General features: G+C 39.0%; 1 protein-coding gene across 3 annotated transcripts in view; it reads right to left on the reverse strand.

Moving 5' to 3' along the window:
* asic1b (acid-sensing (proton-gated) ion channel 1b) overlaps positions 1-19,253 on the reverse strand; it is a 61,550-nt gene that overhangs the window by 34,848 nt on the left and 7,449 nt on the right. For 2 of the 3 annotated variants that reach the window (XM_073843925.1, XM_073843927.1), the window contains exon 1: positions 8,554-9,253. The exons of the other annotated variant lie outside the window; for it this stretch is intronic. In XM_073843925.1, the coding sequence (XP_073700026.1) occupies positions 8,554-9,156 (603 nt within the window). In that variant the 5' untranslated portion in view covers positions 9,157-9,253. Of the gene's footprint in view, positions 1-8,553; positions 9,254-19,253 lie in introns of those variants that run through there. 3 annotated transcript variants of the gene reach the window in all.

A 19,253-nucleotide genomic window follows, 5' to 3' on the forward strand; every position in this document is an offset into this window, starting at 1 on the left:
TACGCAATTCAATTCGAACAATCAAGTTGTGGACGTATCACTATGCGTTTAGGTTCGGTGTCTTTAGGCTCGCTGTCAAAAAAGCCAGTGTGAACGCAAAATGGAACAGGACCAAATGTATAATTTTCCTTTTTGGTTCGGACCAAATGAACGAAACAAACCGAATGACACTGGTGGCTGCGATACACATAAACCTACCAACCTGTGATGGGAATAACGGCGTTACTAACAGCATTACTTTTTTTCAGTAAAAAGTAATCCAACGAATTACTGTTTCCCCCAATACAACGCCGTTATTGACAATAAAATGCGGCATTACTAGCCTATGAGGTAAATTCCGCATCTTCTTCCAGAAACAAAAAGTAGCTGAGATGACTTGTTCACGTTTATTTACAGAGGTGATGTGGGTGTTTACCTACATGTCCGCGCATCTCACATGGATGTTTAAAATTTGAACAGCGTTAGAGATAATGACATTAAACGGTAAAAACTGGAGCTTGCGTTGGTAACATACGTATTACGTCATCAGAGAATATAATTGTTTTCGACGTGACTTAATTTAAAAGTAGACATTTCAAGCATTCTATACATATTTTATTTTTCATGTCTGTGAGGCAGGTATTCATAGAGATTCAGTTAGTTTTATTTACATGTCTGTGAAGAGAGGTGATGGGGAACAAGACGGCAAAGAGCGCACCCTGTTTATTTTATGTATTTTACAAAAGCACATAGTTTTATGTGTTTTCATAGTATTATGAGGTTTTCCATGTTCGCGGGTTGAAGCGACGCTAATAACATGATATTTAGCTCCTGGAAGGTGTCTTTCACGTTGTCCCACAGCAACATTAAAATGATGTAGGTTAGTGTAGAATGTTTTATTCATTTACCATATTTAATATTGGGGGCTTTCAAGTTGTTTGACATATTTGAACTTTTTTTTTAAGTAACAATAGTTATTTTACCTGGTAATTAGTTACTTTTATAATGATGTAACTCAGCTACTAATTTTGCTATTCGTGAGGAGTAAGTAGTAACTATATCTAATTACTTTTTTTTAAAGTAACACTGCTACCAACATCATTTTTTTTATCGACATTTATGAAATATCGAAAAGGTTTGTGCAAATCTGTAATGGAAATGCACCTAGTGTATGCAAACATTGGAAAACTGTCACAAGATAAAAATCCGATTTCAACCATATAACGTATAAACCATAGACTGTAAAAAATATGGACGTAGTGTCCGTGACGTCACCCGTAGGATTCTGAAGCGCTATTTTGAAGCCTATAGTGGGCGGGAGTCGGCCGTCGCCATCTTGAAATCGCGTCACCGCGCGTCACTCCCGGATAAACAAAAATGGGCAAAAAGGCGGGACGTGGGTGGAGCTGGTTGCTGAAACCACGCCCGCCTAGCGAGCCAGTGGTGAGAGCAGCGGCAATCCCCCTGTCACTCAAGTGACCACGCCCTTAATTATGCAGAACTTTAAGACTTAATATAACTTAAACGGATGAGTTATAAAAAAAATTCACCCCCCTCACAATTGACATGAAGGGCAAAACTAGCTAAATAGACCAAAACCATTTTTTGAACCAGGCTGTAAACATACTTTTTTCTGCTGTAAAGTTGGGCATTTTAACATGGGGAGTCAATAGGACTGACTCCCTTCTGCAGCCAGTCTCTAGCGGCCAGTCGATGAATTGCAGTTTAAGTCACTTCCGTGTTGGTTTCAATAGAGAGAGCGGGAGGTTGCCCCTTGGTATAAACATGCACATCAACCCGATCACTTTATTTAGCGTTCATGTAAACACTACGTCGAGATTAATCAAACAGCATGATTTCATTCTGATTGAAACAAAAGGTGTCTGCGTAAATTGCATTTTGGGGCATTAAAGAGTAATTTTTTACTTTCAAAAAGCACACAAGGTGCCCAAAAGGAACATCCACTATGATGTTTTTAAAAGCTCTTGCCCCTTCTGGACAAATATATTTAAATGCATCAGAATAATTGTTCCCTTCTTTCCATTACCGACAATAAGTGCTCCAGAGCATCTTCTTCAGATAAACTACTTCTGATGAGATAACAGCATCTAAAGCGTTTTGCAAACAGAAGCGAGGCTGTTGCCAAGACGAGAAAGAGTTGCTGTGGTAACCGTGGCAACACGGAGTAGTTGGTTAGGGTGCTGTTGACCTTGGGATGCAGGAGAGTCGATTCTAGTGGAGTCTTTCTGAGAAACTTCACAATGAAGTACCCTCAACAAGGCCATCGGTTCATTGAGCGTGGATGACTGTCTGTTATTTCGAAAGAACAGACCTTCACGTGGACCTTTATGCTAACGCTGCTTTTGAAAATATTTACAATAGCCAAAAGGCTTCGCAACGCCGCTCTACAAGGGACAGTATGTGTCTGACTGGAGTATTTTTCTAGTTATTTTGAGGACAGAAACACATGAAGTTGTTTTTGTTAGCATCCTACGTCGTGTTAAGGGTTTGAACACACTACTAGCCCCTAAAAAAAGAGCCAAATAACCAAAACAACACTTCTTAATCATGCATTCAATCCAAGCTCTAAAGTGCTAAATTATTAGTGCCAAAACTGGGCCACTGAGTGTCAGCAAGCATCTTGTGTCCCTCTGCTGCTTTAATACAAGAGAACCGCCTCCACTGGGGCTGAAGACATCAATAAAACATTATCATTTCTGCCCTTTGTAACAGGACTTTATGAAAAATGAAACGACTTTAAAACTTTCTGGCCACCGAAGGGAGTTTGAAGAAGCGAAGCGCTCTGATCTCCCAGTAGAACGCTGTCAGTTGGCAGACTCTGTTCAGAGACTCGGTTGACTGGAAAAGAATCACCGGGGGAGGAGCGGAGAGCTTGCAGCCTTAATCAGCAATTTCTTTGAAAATGAAATCAGCCATGAGAACTTAGAAACGCAATGAAATGGTCATATCTTCCCAGGAATTGAATAAAAGTTATGCAAACCACATTGAAATTCAAAATATGCATCCAGGGTCTAAAATGAACTTCTTTCCATATCTGCCAACGTTGGGTCCATTGAGAAAATGTATTAAGTAGTATTTTGCACAACCAAACTGTATTATTAGTAGTAGTATTTCTGTTTTCAATTAAGTATGTATCTTAAATCCTGTCCTAAGTCTACCCTCCAAATATATTTGTGACCCTGAACCACAAAACCAGTCTTAAGTAGCCCGGGTATATTTGTGGCAATATCCAAAAATACACTGAATGGGTCAAAACGATTGATTTTTCTTTAATGCCAAAAATCAATTGGATATTACGTAAAGATCTTGTTCCATGAAGATATTTTGTACATTTCCCACCATAAATATATCAAAACTTAATTTCTGATTGGTAATATGCATTGCTAAGAACTTCATTTGGACAACTCTTTTCAGAATTTAGATTTTTTTTTGCAACCCCAGATTTTCAAACAGTATCTCAACCATATATTGTCCCATCCTAACAAACCATACATCAACGGAAAGCTTATTTATTCAGCATTCAGATGACGTATACATCTCAATTTCCAAAAATTGACCCTTATGATTGGTTTCGTGGTGCAGGGTCACATTTAGCAACACAAAAGGAGCTAAAAATAAATCTATCATGAAATATGAAGTGTGCGAAAATGCTGACAGATGATTTTGAATTCCACATTGTTCTTTCTCAAGCGACGAATAACAAAAACAGCTACTATTTATTTATTTATTTAATACTTCCCCCCCGTGCCTGGAACTTCACAAAGCAATTTCACAATCCACCTTACGCAGCAAGGCTAGAAATAGAAGACGATACGTCACTATTAGCTTCCACTTGACTGTGATAGGAGGAAGACTGCTGAAGACGACGCGGCTCCGGTGTCTTGCGAGCGTGACTGATATACCCATCACTACTGATCAAGATCAGCGCATTGACAGTTGCGCCTCTTGAAATGAATAATTCACTGAGACCCAAATGGCACCGTGCCGCCCGCTCGAGGGCTCCCCGTGCACCGTGGGCGAACTCCTAGCCGAGCTGAAGCCGTTTGTCAGAGTTGTCAGAGGACTTTGATTGCAAAGCTTGCGTGTCTAATAAGCTGCACAACTCACTGTCCGTTTTGCCGCGACTGGTGGCTCCAGATGTACGATAGCTTTGCGCTGTCATGACGGATCAGATCAATGTTGCTGAAACGGAAAACGATGGAATTATACAAGAACATTTTGAAGCCAAAGTCAAGCTGTTGAACATGTTGCCTGCTTTCCAGATCCACATGAAACGTGGGCAGAACAACAGTGTCTAACACAAGATGATTTTGTGAATGATTTACACAAATTTGTTTTACTCATCTAGCATGAACGATGGTTTTGTGTGAGGAACAGACAAATATTTAAAGGGTTATTTTGCCCAAAATGAAAATTAGATGATTATTTACTCATCCTCAAGGTATACTAGGTGTATATGACTTCTTTCAGTCGAATGCATTCAGAGTTAGATTAAAAATTGTTCTGGCTCCGCCAAGCTTTATAATGGCAAATGGCATGTCTTCAACAGTCCAAAACAAGTCCAATAAAGTGTATCAATCCATAATAAAAAGTGCCTCACATGGCTCCAGAAGGTGAATAAATCGATGTGTTTTGTAAAAAAATATCCATATTGCTAACAGTTGTACACGGAAGCCTCTGAGTCTTGCGAAAACCAACGTTTGTTTACAGGAGCAAAGGAAGCAAAGTTTCCCTACTTCAGCAAAGGAAAACCAGTCTCCTCTTGGCTTACTTTGAAATCCTCTGGCATTTTTCTTTACAAATCCTTTTCTTTACGTTTTAAATATGGATGTTTTTCTTACAAAAATGCATCAATTTGTTTTGAACTGTTGAAAAGAAACATGCGCACATTGCCATTATAAAGTGTGGAGGAACCAATTTTTAATATAACTCCAATTGCATTCGACTGAAAGAAGGAAGTCATATACACCTAGGATGCCTTGAGGGTGAGTAAATAATGGACCAATTTTCATTTTTCGGGTGAACTAACCCAAAAAGAATTTAATGACCATTTACGGCTATCGTATTGCACACAAGCTCATCATATGACTTTGTAATATATACACTCTTAAAAATAAAGGTGCTTTACGACGCCATAGATGAACCTTTTTTGTCTAAATGGTTCCATCAAGAACCTTTAACATCTGAAGAACCTTTCTATTTCACAAAAGGTGTTTTTGTGGCAAAAGATTATAAAAAGGTAAGAAAGAGTTGGTTCTTTAAAGAATCAAAAATGGTTCTTCTATGGCATCGCTGTGAAGAACCTTTTAAAGTGTAGTGCTAAAGACGCATGCACTGCTTGAAGGGCTCCAGACTGAGACTAAGTGGTTGCATTTTGTGACAATTTTTGGTGCAACCATCGTGTTGTTTAATTTCTGTTGCATATGAGAAACAATAAACGGCAAACTTTTTGAGCTGCGTAGCGCAGACTATTCAGCTTGGACCGCAACGCAAACAAATTTGTCCAAGCTCAGTAACCAAAGTTGTCTTTGCTCCATTGTTACTGCACAGTGCTGCGAGATCCAGAGAGAAGCGTTTGAATTTGCCGCAAAATGAATAGGGCTGCTGTGAGATCTACGACTAATGACTTGTATGGTGGTTTTTGTCATTTTGGGGGTTTGGAACCACATGAAAACAGAATTTTAATTTCTAGACAAACTGTTCCTGAAAGCATTCAGACTCAAAAAGCTACAGCTTCAGTCGAAAGAGCCTGTGGTCTTCCGGTAGCTGTGTCTGGGTGTTTGATCTCAAAAACTAAAGTCAGAAATTCAGTGGATTTTTTGAGCGAGTGTTTGTCAGGTTTGAGAGGTGGCTTTTCCCGGTCTGACAGCGATCAATACTGGCACAAAGATGGCCACAGGGTGTGCCTCAACTAGACTCGGCCACAGAAAAATCAATACCGGTTCCTCTATTGACAGCAAGTCGTACACATCGACAGCAGGCTCAGTGATGTAATGGAGGGGTAATATGGCCAATTTAAGACCACCAGGCTTGCTAAAGGGGTTACGATTTATCTGTCAGTGGCCTGCCTATGCACAGGAACACAGGCTCCAATCTCTCAATGTCGTCTCTGCTCAATCTCTCAAATAGGTCTCCACACTGGACTCCAGCCTTTAGAGCCAGTAAAGGCTCATTGATTCTCAATATGATCCAATCTACCTGCAGCACAGAAGTAAAGTCAGCAGACAAGCTTTTTCCTTATTGAGATGTCCATCCTCATTTGTTTTCATCCTAAAAATTTAACTGAAGATATGTTGGAAAATATGAGGAAGAAAGAACACTATACAAATGATTCAGGAAATGGACTATAGTAATTTAAAGACACCTTGCTAAGTTTTCCTACCATGTTTTATCTCAAGGTAGATACATCAGTAATAACAATTGATTTTAACATGTATTCATTTTAAAAAATCCCTTTTAACCAATAAATTCCCATTATGTTTTCTGTTCTTTTTGTCAAGTAAATGTCATGATGGTGTTACCCATCTAAATGCAAAGAACCTAAAATACTCAAAATCTGTCAAACTCAACTACAACCCTTACTTACCAATGGCATTCACTTAAACAACGTGCCATACTGTTCAAAAAAATACATTTTTCCTTTATGAAAAGAAGAAACGCAGAGTGGTTGAGAACTGTTAGGATAATTACAGTTTACTTCAAGCTCGACTGGCGCTTCAATCTCAGACTCCACTGTGCTGATAGTACAAGATAGTTGCAATTTAAATTGCAAAACGTATCTGTATAGACCCTTGAGACTGACTTTGCTTCTTTCCCGATCATGCAAAGGTGTTGGAATTGAATTAGACAAAGTGACTCTGCTCATGTGTGAACGGGGAATAGAAAAAGTGGAATTACAAAGAAAAAGTTGGGTGTCTATGGTAGATGTTTAAAGCAGAGCGTGTGTATCGACTAAATAGAAACAGGCCCACAGGGAAAGTGACCTTCTACCACAGTAGCTGCATTGATGCTGAACTACAAATCAAGCTGAAGTGCTTCAAGCCAAAGAGCCAAATTATTCATTCCGAACACCTGCAATTTCCCTAAAAAGGAATAATGCTAGATGAAGTATTAAAAAGAAACGAGTCACATAAATTCAGTCATAATATTGCCGATACACACCTTGACGGGGCCTCATTTTTTTTTTCTTCAATAGTCACATACTAGCAAAGCAATTATTATGCAGAATGAAGAATAAAGATATTCACAGGGCATTGCCCTCGACAAAATGACGGATCATAATTTCTACGGCAAATGCAACGCAGCGCATACATTTAGCTAAATTACGTGAGGCCTGGACGCGAGGAGATTGCAGATAAGCCTCTTGGGATGCTGAGCCACTCGTGATGCAATATATCAAGCATGATATCTCAGGAGTCACATTGCTGAACGTGTTCAACACAACATTAAAGAGCCATTGTGTTTGTCTCCTGACATAAATATCATTACACAACTGAAGCGATCTTAAAGCCAAGCAGCCATTAGATAAATGGGGTCAAGATTAAGGCCATGTATGGAATAAAACACTACCATATGGTTTTTAGAATACAGTGCAGTAAATACTGTCTACACATTTAAGAATAGCATGGAAGAGTGCAATGATGAATATTTCAAACATTGTCACATGACCTTTTTATTTCGCATGAATAAAGCAGCAAGTGGTTTAAATAAATGAACAGTGCGTTCATTTCCAATAAAATGGAAAATCTTCAATTTTTAATCTAATATTTAAAATACAGTCGACAGAGCTTCCTGTTCATTTGTCTCGCTGGAAATTAAAAGGTCAGGCCCATTATTCTATACAGTGTGCTCTTGTATACAGCACATTTTGGACAAATTGAAATTTGACATACTGTAAAAAGTTTTACTTCTTATTTTTAAAAAACAGTAGGCAATACTGTACAGTAAGACATAGAATAAAAAAGGTTATTCAAATTTGTTATTAACGTTATTAAAATTGCAGCTAAATGCACTTGCAGTTAATTAATCATACTGAAAACGATGGTCAGAAGCAGTGCATTGTGTGATATAGTATTCCACACAGTATCTGCATACAAATGCCCATACCTTCAAAGATTGCATTAAATTTAGTGCCGTCAAATGATTAATCGCGATTAATCGCATCCAAAATCAACGCGTTTTTTTTGTTGTTTACATAATGTGTACGTGTACATTTGTGATGTAAAAAACGCACATACACACACATTTAAAAAAAATTACATGTATATATTTATATTGATATTACATATAAATATTTTATTTATAAACATAACATTTTTCTCAAATACATACATTTACGTTTATTTACACATAGCCTAATAAATATGCACAGCTACACACACCTTATGTAAACAGAATGAATTATTTTTACTTTAGATGCGATTAATCGAAATAGTACCAAAGCACAACTTCTAATTAAACATGTGCAAGAAAGAAATAGTGATCTAGTCGACTATAAGAACATTTTTTTTTTGCATAGTTTATTATTCTCAAGTTAAATGCACGCAAACTTACGGTGCTAAAGTTACGTGGTCCGCACAGCTGTCCTTGAAATCGACAATAAAGCAACATCTCCTCAAGCTGATGCCCCAGACGGTCCAATAACTGCCTCATGGAGGGCTGAGAATCTCGAGGAGGGGGTAAAAAGTGATTGAAGTCCAGTATGCGAGAGAACGGTGACCAGGGCGGCTCACTATTAGTTCCATCATCGTGGGATGCGAGCGCCTCACGAACCGCGGCGGACACCTGCCAGTTTTTCCCGAAGAGTCCGAGCCAACGTCCCGCGCTAAAGATGTCCGGTTTCTTCATACGACGCGGGAGTAAGATGTTCTGGTTGCAAATCGTCACGGCGGGAAATACGAGGCGTTTCGCGTAAACCATATGCGCCTTGGTGTACACCGGCGACGAGAGCAGGTATCGAACCCGGTTGGAGGACCAAGTGAAAAGAAGCGCTAACGCCGTTAGAAACGCCAAGAGCCAAGCGACTCTTCGCGGATACGATCCGCTTAGAAAGACGTGCCTCAATCCGTGAAAGGTCGTATGCTTCAAGAAAAGCTGTCCAGCTTCCTTTAACGATCCTTCAGTGCGTTGTTTCGGAGCGGCGTCGCCTTGGCACATTTTGGAGTAGGTCTGAGTCCTTTGACTCACGCAGGTTTACCTCAGAAGCGACCCGTTAAACGCTTCAAGGCTCCCCAAAACGAATAAACATCGCGCGGTTCTGCAGAAATCAGAAATCTGCAGAATCATCAAAACTGCTTGAAGTACAGCGCTGTAGTAAATAAGGAAGGTAAAATATTATTTCCTCCAGATTTTTCCTCTCATGGAAGCGGAATACAGCCGGTGTAAAAGTCTCAACTGTTGCCAGCAACGCACACCTCCCCACATTTCCTTCACATTCGTGCGATTTTATGCCATGCTGTAAATCTGATATCCACTTTGAAGTTTAATTTTCATAAATTCAGTCGAAGTAATTCACTGGCGTGTATTGGAACAGCTCGTTTTAGCAACAGCGTCAGCTTCATCCCTTCTGCGCGCTCTCAGCTCTGTTCCTTTGTGAGCGCGCTCATCCTCTGCTGCCTGTTACTTCACTGAACTTTGTTATTGCTGTGGTTACGTTTCTTTATCATTTTATTTAACGGCAATGACGTCTTGTGATAATAAACCGTAATAAATTTGCTATTAACCCATATATACAAAATAAACCGTCTATCCTTCAATTCGAATTTTGCACTAAAGTCATTCTGAAAACAAAAATACATTCTATATCTGAAATAGCAGCAGGCATTTTTATTTCTCTAAACCATCTGTGTGCGAATACAGTGAGTCTGTTTATATGCCAGCAGCAGCCAATCATCAAAAATAGCATCTGGCTCAAGAACACTCATGTTGACGTCAGAACATTCACACTACTATGGTGCTTTTTTACATCAGAATAAGGTTCGGTTTTAATTGCCTGTTGTACAATGCATCATTCAGACCAATAATTACACTCTCCATCCCTGTTAGACTCTAAGTGGGCATGTTCTTAAGCTCAGGCTGTTAGTCAAGCAGGGAAAGTGGGCATGGTGCCCGCAGGTCATGGCCCACTTACCTTAACAATGTGTTCAAAGTCAATAAGCCTTTTTTTTGCTGGCAGGCTCTGAGATGCCTCACAAAGGCTCTTGTCCAAATGTGTACACAACAGAGGACAGTATTGACCAGAATGCCGTGCCAAGATAAACCTGTAAACACCCGGATATGTTCAGCCTTATCTGAGGCAAATGCTGGTGGGTGGATATGTGGATATTCAAGCACTGTCCTCTTCGTTGTCCTTTCATCGGTTTTACTGAGAAAAGAAAATATACGCAAGGAGCCATGAATGTCACAAATAAATTACAGTGGAGGTGTTGCGATTCACATCTGACATTTAATTTCAAAGTCACATCAAGAAGAGTGGTTTAATATTAAGCTGAGGTTCACAAAACAATTAGACAGCTAATTTCAGAGAGAGAACCAATCATGATGTGCGTTATAAGTTATATCTCAAAAGCTATTTTAACCGTAGTGGTGCACAAATTATATTTCTTGAGAAGGATTAGAACATTTATTCTGACACCTATTGCAAGCAAAATACACTCTTAAAAATAAAGGTGTCTCATGATGCTATAGAACAACTTTTTTTTGTCTTAATGGTTCCATCAAGAACCTTTAACATCTGACACAAAACATTCTGTTTCACAAAAGGTTCTTTGTGAAGAAAGAAGGTTCTTCAGATTATAAAAAGGTAAGAAAGAGATGGTTCTTTAAAGAACCTTTAACTGAATGGTTCTTTGTGGAACCAAAATGGTTCTTCTATGGCATCGCTGTGAAGAATCTTTTAAAACATATACATTTTTCAGTTGAAAATTCTATTTATTTATTTAAAATGAAATACAAATGTTGCTTTCATGGCTCAGGCAGAAGGAATAGCAATGATTTTTCAATCTTTTCATATTTTGGAGGCGTGTGAAGTTGGCATGGGACCCCAGTGGCTGTTCATCACTGCACACCCACATGTTCAACAGTCACAGACGCTTTTTTACAAGCGTCTTCATCAAAGAGGATGCGGCTCCGCTGTGGGGACAATCACACGCTGAGCAGCATCAACACCCAGATGAAGACGCAAATTAGAATTCGGCAAAACTTAGTCTGCAGCTCGCCCGCCAAAGACCAATTTATTACGAAGCCAGAATGAATTCAAGCGTGGGTTTTTTTTTGGGGGTTTTTTTTTGGGGGGGGGGGGGATGACTCCACATGCTTTCCTGCTGCAGAGCAACAATGTATTCTTTTTGATGCTGAAAGGGGCTAAAAGATGGGAACACATTTCATCAGATTTGTGAGGATTGAAAAATATCTAAAAACATTGATGCAAGTTTCTAAAGATTTTTCTATATTCACAGCTTCTTAAATATATGTGTGCTGGGTGATACATCATCTTTTGGCCTATAATAAAAAGCAGTGCTTTCAATCATGTATAAAACGGTTCTTCTCTGTAATGGTTGAAAAGCAACCAAATTACACAACATTACACTGGAATATCAGAACATATACTAAAAACTCCTACAATGCAGAAATTCTGTGTTCAATCTACTAATCTAAGCTACTAATCAGTTACCTGAGTGATGGTGAACTCTAGCAAGATAGCCAGTGGGTTTAGGAAGAGCCTCAAAGAGCAAAACCATGACAGAGCCACAACTGAAATTGCATTTTTACGGGGAAAATGGTTTGCAGCCCAAAATAGCCTTGATGGGGTCTAGAGTGGTTTATTTCACGGTGAACAAAGGGAAAACAGAAAGCACAACAGCAATACAGCTCCTTCCATTTGCAATGAAATGGCAAACATTACTACGATAGCTCATTGATTTCTCCAGTGAAAGTACGGCACTTCTTGCCTAAATGAAAGACGCTGTGTTTCTTGAGGGAAATTGAATTGGATGAAGTTTGATTTCTTCGTCTTTTGAAACGCAACTTTATACAATGGATTCAAGTTTGTTTTGCACAGACTTCAATCGTTCGTTCCTAACAAACAGACACAAATTAGTCAATAGTCGTACGAATACAAAGTTAGAATCTGTTGGTGGATCACAGTTTGAGAATTGAATTCGTATTGAGACTGTTGGATTTCAATTGCTAATTTGGCAAATCTGATCCCAATTTGAGACAAACACTGTAAGCTGGTTTGATCGTCCCATTCTTACTCAACGTTCTGCATACTAAACCCAAACTCAGTACCCCACTAGTGTATGCTGTAGTGATCTGGAAAACTGCCTATATCAGCACCCAGGCTGATGCCAAGTGTCCTCTGCGGAGACTCTGCAGCTGTGGACGGAGACGACTCTCACATGCGATAAAAGAGACAATTCAGTTCTAATGATGGCAGGCGAGCTTCAGGTTTATGGAAAGAACCGTGAACGAGAGGAGAAAGAGAATGAAGGAAAAGAAATAAAATACCAGTCAATGCAGCAGCAGTGGATGCGAGGATAGAATAAATCACGGACAAAGCCAGAAACGGAAAACATAAGCGAGAGAGATAGAGAGACAGTGAGTGTTTCTCTAAATCTAATGAGCTGCACTTATCAGGAAGCCTAAAGAATGTGCTTCATATCTAAATTTATTTAAATCGGGCAAAGAATGGCTGTGACACTAGAATAAAGAAACCAAATATGTGACTCTGGACCACAAAATGTGGCGTATAGGACAATATTTAGCCGAGATATAACAATTTGAAAACCTGAAATCTGAGGGTGGAAAAAACTGAAATCACCTTTAAAGAGTCGAAATTAACTTCTCAGCAATGCATATTTGTTTTGATATATTTACGGTATAGGAAATTTACAAAATATCTTCATGGAACATGATCTTTACTTAACACCCTAATGATTTTTGGCATAAAAGAAAAATTGATCATTTTGACCCATACAATGCAATTTGCATTGTATGGGTCAATTGCTACATATATTCCAGTGCTACTGAAGACTGGTTTTGTGGTCCAGGATCACGCACAAGAAATAAGCAAAGTGTGCCACTTCAGAAAGACACTACTTGAATGAGGAAAATAAAGAGAGAGAACATTCAAAACTTTAGATGAATTCAAACCAGGAGAAACAATATTCAAGATGTTTGAATAGAGACAAAACTCAAAGGAATGTTAAAAACAACTGAAAAAAGAATGCTCATTATATTTGAATCAGGAGATAAAAATTCAATTAGTCCTGCATAGCCAGACTTTCAGACTGATGACTGAAGGTCTGGGAACCTTGGCTGCTTTGAATGGCCAAGAACCGTCCAAGAGGCCATATTGACTGGTGTGTAAAACTCTTGGACGTATTTAAAAAAAAATCTATGCCGTGAACTTTACATATTTCACATACGTCTGGAAATTCTGTATAATTCAGCCAATCAGATGACGACGGTGCATAGGCATGGCATCTGAGGCTGAGACTAGAAATTCAGATGATTAGAATCAAGAGAAAGTATGTTTAAAATATTCAAATCAACATTTTTGCTTAAAGGTATGGTTCACCCAAAAACGAAAATTCTATCATAAATTACTCACCCACGTCTTCCAAACATTTGTTCGTCTGCGGAACACAAATTAAGATATGTTTGATGAAATCCGAGAGCTCTCTGTCCCTCCATAAACAGCAAGGAGGTCCAGAAAGGTACCAAGAACTTTGACAAAATAGTCCATGTAACATCAGTGGCTCAACTGTAATTTTATGAAGCTACAAGAATACTAAAACTAAAACTTTATTCAACAATTCTTCTCCTCCACATTGAACCATTGTCATACGAGCTATTTTGTCGATGTTCTTGTTATCTTTGTTAACCTTGAACGTGGTAGGACCCTTGCTGTCTATGGAGAGTAAGAGAGCTTTTGGATTTCATTAAAAAACATCTTAATTTGTGTTGTGAAGACAATGATCTTACGGGTTTGGAACAACATAAGGGTGAGAAGTTAATCATTGTTCTTCGACAGAGAAAAGGATCAAATGGCTGAATTCGGAGAAAAGAACATTCAAAACGGCTGAAGAGAAGACGACATCTAACGATTAGATTCAAGAAAGCAACATTTGAGATGATCACAATGAATTCAGAGAAAGATTGTTTGAAATGCTTACAACCAGAGGAAAAAAAAAAAGATAAATGAAAAAGTTCAAAATGTTTTGAATTGAAATCGAAAAGGACGTTCAAAACGTCTGATTTCACAAAGAAAGGATTTGTAACATGTTTGAACAAAGATGAATGTTGAAAACAAAGAGACATTGCTTAAAGCATTCAAAACAAGAGAAATAATGTTCAAGTAGAGGATAAAAAGACTGCACAAAAAAAAAAAAACCCATCAAAATGTTCAATGCTGCCTTACTAGGTTACGACAATTATGGTGATTGCAATATCAAAGAATATGCCTGGTGAAGTGTCTCACTAAGTTCTGAAGCAATCTAACGTTCTCAAAGCAACCAAACTTTTGGGATGCAGATATGACAGCCAGAGTGAGAGAGAAACAAGGAAAAAGCATCACTGGGCAAGTCAGTGTGTTTTAGTGAGGCACTTCAGATGAATGACTCTCAGACAGGTTGAGCTGAACCCTTCCGCATGGGTCAGCTTCTCTGACTCGCTGCCGATATGAATCTTGTTCACATGACCAACCTTAAAAAAACGAGCAACAATAACTCACAAATGCTCGAGTATGGAAACATCTCCAGAAACAACCTCCACAATAAATAACATTCATTCTCCCAGAATTCCCTGAGAGCCTCTAAAAGATAAACAGCTGCTTCTAACGCACATATCAGCGTCAGCCGCACTACAGGTCAGAATTCCCAGCACTCCGTGTTGTCGGTTCTTTTCAGAGCAGCGGGACATCAAAGTCTCGCCCCGAGATGCAATAATCTCAGTTGGTGCCGTGCTTACATTTGAACTCAATTTTATTTTTAGAGTTTTTCACCTCAGGTGACCGTGTGAACATCAGCGATTTCTGCTGTCTTTTCTTTAGCCCCACGAGGAGTTACTTAAGTTTGTTTGATCTCAAAATTGTCTTTGAATAAAGAGTATATAATGGGGCCTGATTCATTTCCAAAGTCACGCCGAAGTTTGTTCAGGTTCAACTCAGGCGAACGCTAACAGAAATGAAGCTCAAGACAGACTTTGAAGTTTAAACAAAAGCAATTTTTCATCAAAAATAATGACTAAATGAAAAGCTTTTGTAGACATTGCTTTTATAGCATTCACAATGGGACGAACATGTTGTAATGTCAAATAACGTCAAGTCCTAACCCATTTAAGCCCACCGGCAACTATAGTTGCCGCAGTTTTCAGTTGTATTTTTCCTTTTGTAAGTATTTTTCTAGATGTTATCCATGTTTTATATCTCAATGACATACAAACAAACAACCAAATAAAGGATTTCAAGACCAACAAAAAAAAAGGCACTGACTTCCTGTCACATGAGGCTGTCAACTTCCTACCCCTACTTCCGGGAAGCATGGCGAGGGCAAACCCTCCCAAATAAAGTTAAATTTCGTGTTACTAACAAGTTTTTTTGTTTGTTTGTTTTTTAACAAATCTTACAAGAGATCTATAGTTTTTTTTGTATACTTAGTCAAAAGTCCAAGCGGCAACTATAATTGCCAGTGGGCAAATTACTTGTAAGTACATATATCATATATCATGGGGAAATAGGGTATACTGTTGCTAGCATCATGCTACTCATGTTACCTTCTTGTTAAAAACATGTTAGCATCATGAGTTTTGTCATGGCAAGCACCACTCACATTTTCTTCAGAAAATGCTGATAATACAACTTGGTCTTAGCTGGTCGTAGCTGGTCACCAGCCTGACCAGCCTACTCAGCCTGGGGGACCAGCTAAAACCAGCAAACAAGTTTAAGATGGTTTAGCTAGTAATCCAATCTAGTCTTAGCTGGTCACCAGTCTGGTTTTAGATGGGTTTTGGGCACTTCTTTAGCTGGTCTGGCTGGGAGACCAGCTGGATCAACCAGATAAAACCAGCCTGACCAAACTACTCAGGCTGGGGTACCAGCTAAATACTTATATCTTAAACCAGCTAACACCAGCAAACCACTTTAGGCTGGTTTTAGCTGGTAATCCAGCCTGGTTTTAGCTGGTCACCAGTCTGGTTTTAGATGGGTTTTGGCCATTTCCTTAGCAGACCAGCTGGAACAACCAGATAAAACCAGCCTGACCAAACTACCCAGGCTGGGGGACCAGCTAAAACCAACTACTTCCATCTTAAACCAGCTAAATCCAGCAAACCAGTTTAGGCTGATTTTAGCTGGTAACCCAGCCTGGTTTTAGCTGGTCAGCAGACTGGTTTTAGATGGGTTTTGGCCACTTTCTTAGCTTATCTGGCTGGGAGACCAGCTGGAACAGCCTAAACCAGCTAAGACCAGCCAACCATCTTTGGCTGGTTTTAGCTGTTATTTCAACAGGGTGTTGAAGGCAGTTATTTTGAGTTAGCCTGGGGGACCAGCTAAAACCAGCTACTTACATCTTAAACCAGCTAAAACCAGCAAACCAGTTTAAGATGGTTTAGCTAGTAATCCAATCTAGTCTTAGCTGGTCACCAGTCTGGTTTTAGATGGGTTTTGGGCACTTCTTTAGCTGGTCTGGCTGGGAGACCAGCTGGATCAACCAGATAAAACCAGCCTGACCAAACTACTCAGGCTGGGGGACCAGCTAAAACCAGCTACTTATATCTTAAACCAGCTAACACCAGCAAACCAGTTTAGGCTGGTTTTAGCTAGTAATCCAGCCTGGTCTTAGCTGGTCACCAGTCTGGTTTTAGATGGGTTTTGGCCATTTCCTTAGCAGACCAGCTGGAACAACCAGATAAAACCAGCCTGACCAAACTACCCAGGCTGGGGGACCAGCTAAAACCAACTACTTACATCTTAAACCAGCTAAATCCAGCAAACCAGTTTAGGCTGATTTTAGCTGGTAATCCAGCCTGGTTTTAGCTGGTGAGCAGACTGGTTTTAGATGGGTTTTGGCCACTTTCTTAGCTTGTCTGGCTGGGAGACCAGCTGGAACAGCCTAAACCAGCTAAGACCAGCCAACCATCTTTGGCTGGTTTTAGCTGTTATTTCAACAGGGTGTTGAAGGCAGTTATTTTGAGTTAGATGCCAAATGTTCCCATCCTATTAAAATTTGACATTGAAGGGGTGCATACAACATATTTGCCCACTGGCAACTATAGTCCCCAGACACATTCGGGGGAAATAAATGTAGAACATGTTCAGATAGGACACTATTAACACAACTATATGCATGAAACCATTCAGAAAATTTTGGGCACAAATGGGTTAATGCCTTAAGCAACCATCAAACTCATTCAACTCAACATGAAAGATCATTTGAAAAAGGATTTCTAATTGTTGTTGCTCACAAGGACATATATCAGCTTTATATTAGATTTGAAATATAATGGTAAATTAATTAAACCTTTCAAGGTCATATTTTCCCACGAAACACAAAAAAATCCCAAGATATTTTGCACCAAGACTACATTGTCATGACAATGTAGCACATATTTTTACTTCAATTTCTCATCACTGGAATGCATCTGAACATTTTTTAAATACAATTTCTTGTTTTTCTTTTAACTATAGGAGAAATATGAGCCATATAAACTCCAACCATCTCAACTCATCTAGGAAGCTGTACTTCTCTTTCCACCTGTCTGCATCACGGACAATCTGTCCAAGGTCTATTAATACAGCTCCAGGTACACCTCAGCCTGTTCGCATGTGTGTGTGAGTGTGTGAGGAGGGAAAGCGGATAACAGCAGTTGTCAGACACATACAGAGCAAGAGTAATGAGGCAGGACATGTCGACTTCACCCTGCAGGAAACACGCTTGTGTTTATGTGTAGGGCTGATAGACTTCAACACCTGCTTGACCTCATATCTGAATCACTTCTGTCACTGATCCTGTTCACTTCCAACCAACAGCCCTTTGAATTTAATTTCACTCCAGCGTTTTATTGAAAACTTTTTTTTTTTTCTCCAGAATGTCTGCTAGACTTTTGAGCTGAGCTTAAAATGAGCTGAGCATTATCTATCTAATCCCTTCAAATAGTAAAATACAAAAAAGTACACAACATAAATGAACAAACAAATTCCTAAAAATCGAAATCGGAAAAAAAAAATGTGTTTGAGTTTCTTCACCACTCAAAAAACAGCAAAAATGTCTCTAAAAACTTCTATAAAATCGATTTACTTTGTCAAATGGCTAGTTCTTCCTCAAGTGCTCATAACACTATTTTAGTTTTTTCAAACAAGTTTTCCAGTCGATTCTTTCTGCACCGAGATCTCAGAAAAGCAATTTTGTGATTTTTAACAAGTGCTTGACATTTCTGTGCACATACAACTGACAGCATCAGCACACCCCTCAAGCAAGTAAAAACAACTATGAAAACACATCTAGGCATGAACACATGCTTCTCTGACCTTTAACATATAATCAGACAACTGAAATCTCTCAGATACTACAATTCAAGCCTCTCTGGCTCTCCGCAATTGATTTGAGCTGCAGATCTGAGTTTATCTGTCTCAGATCTGTAACACAGCCGAGTGTAAATCGCTTTAAAGGTGAGTTTAAAAACATGAAAGCTTTCCAATCCTCAACCCAAACACTGCAAATCCTACCTTTTCAGAGGGCTGCTGGATATTTTTTTACTGAAAATGACGGATGAAAACATTAAGAAGCCATTAGTGATTAAGTAACGACCGAATTAGCGAGGATAAGTGCTCATTGGCACATTTCAGTGTCAGGTCGGGCCCATGTGTCACACTTCTCCTAATTAGATCCATTTATGGTATTTTCACCTTCTTTGCCCTTATTTCTTTTTTCATTTTTACAGCCTGTCTTCTATTTTTCAATATTTTGGTGTATATTTTAACATCTCCGATAGCACTCAGGTTCCAATTAAGGCAATACACTACAGAAAAAAAAAATCGACACTTTTCTAGTCCATTTTGAGATTTTATGCTCCATAACACATCATCTTCAGACTAGTGGACATGAAGCATCCAAAATAGACATTTAAGGCTTTGTAACACTTCATCTGATTTCATTTATAATACAAATCACCCTCTTTACACCATTTCCCTTCTCATTTTAAAAGTCATTTTCAATATCTCAAACAGCACTCAAGTTCCAATTAAAGCTAGACAC

The sequence above is a fragment of the Garra rufa genome, chromosome 7 (genome assembly GCF_049309525.1).
Source record: "Garra rufa chromosome 7, GarRuf1.0, whole genome shotgun sequence".
Taxonomy (NCBI): Eukaryota; Metazoa; Chordata; class Actinopteri; order Cypriniformes; family Cyprinidae; genus Garra; species Garra rufa.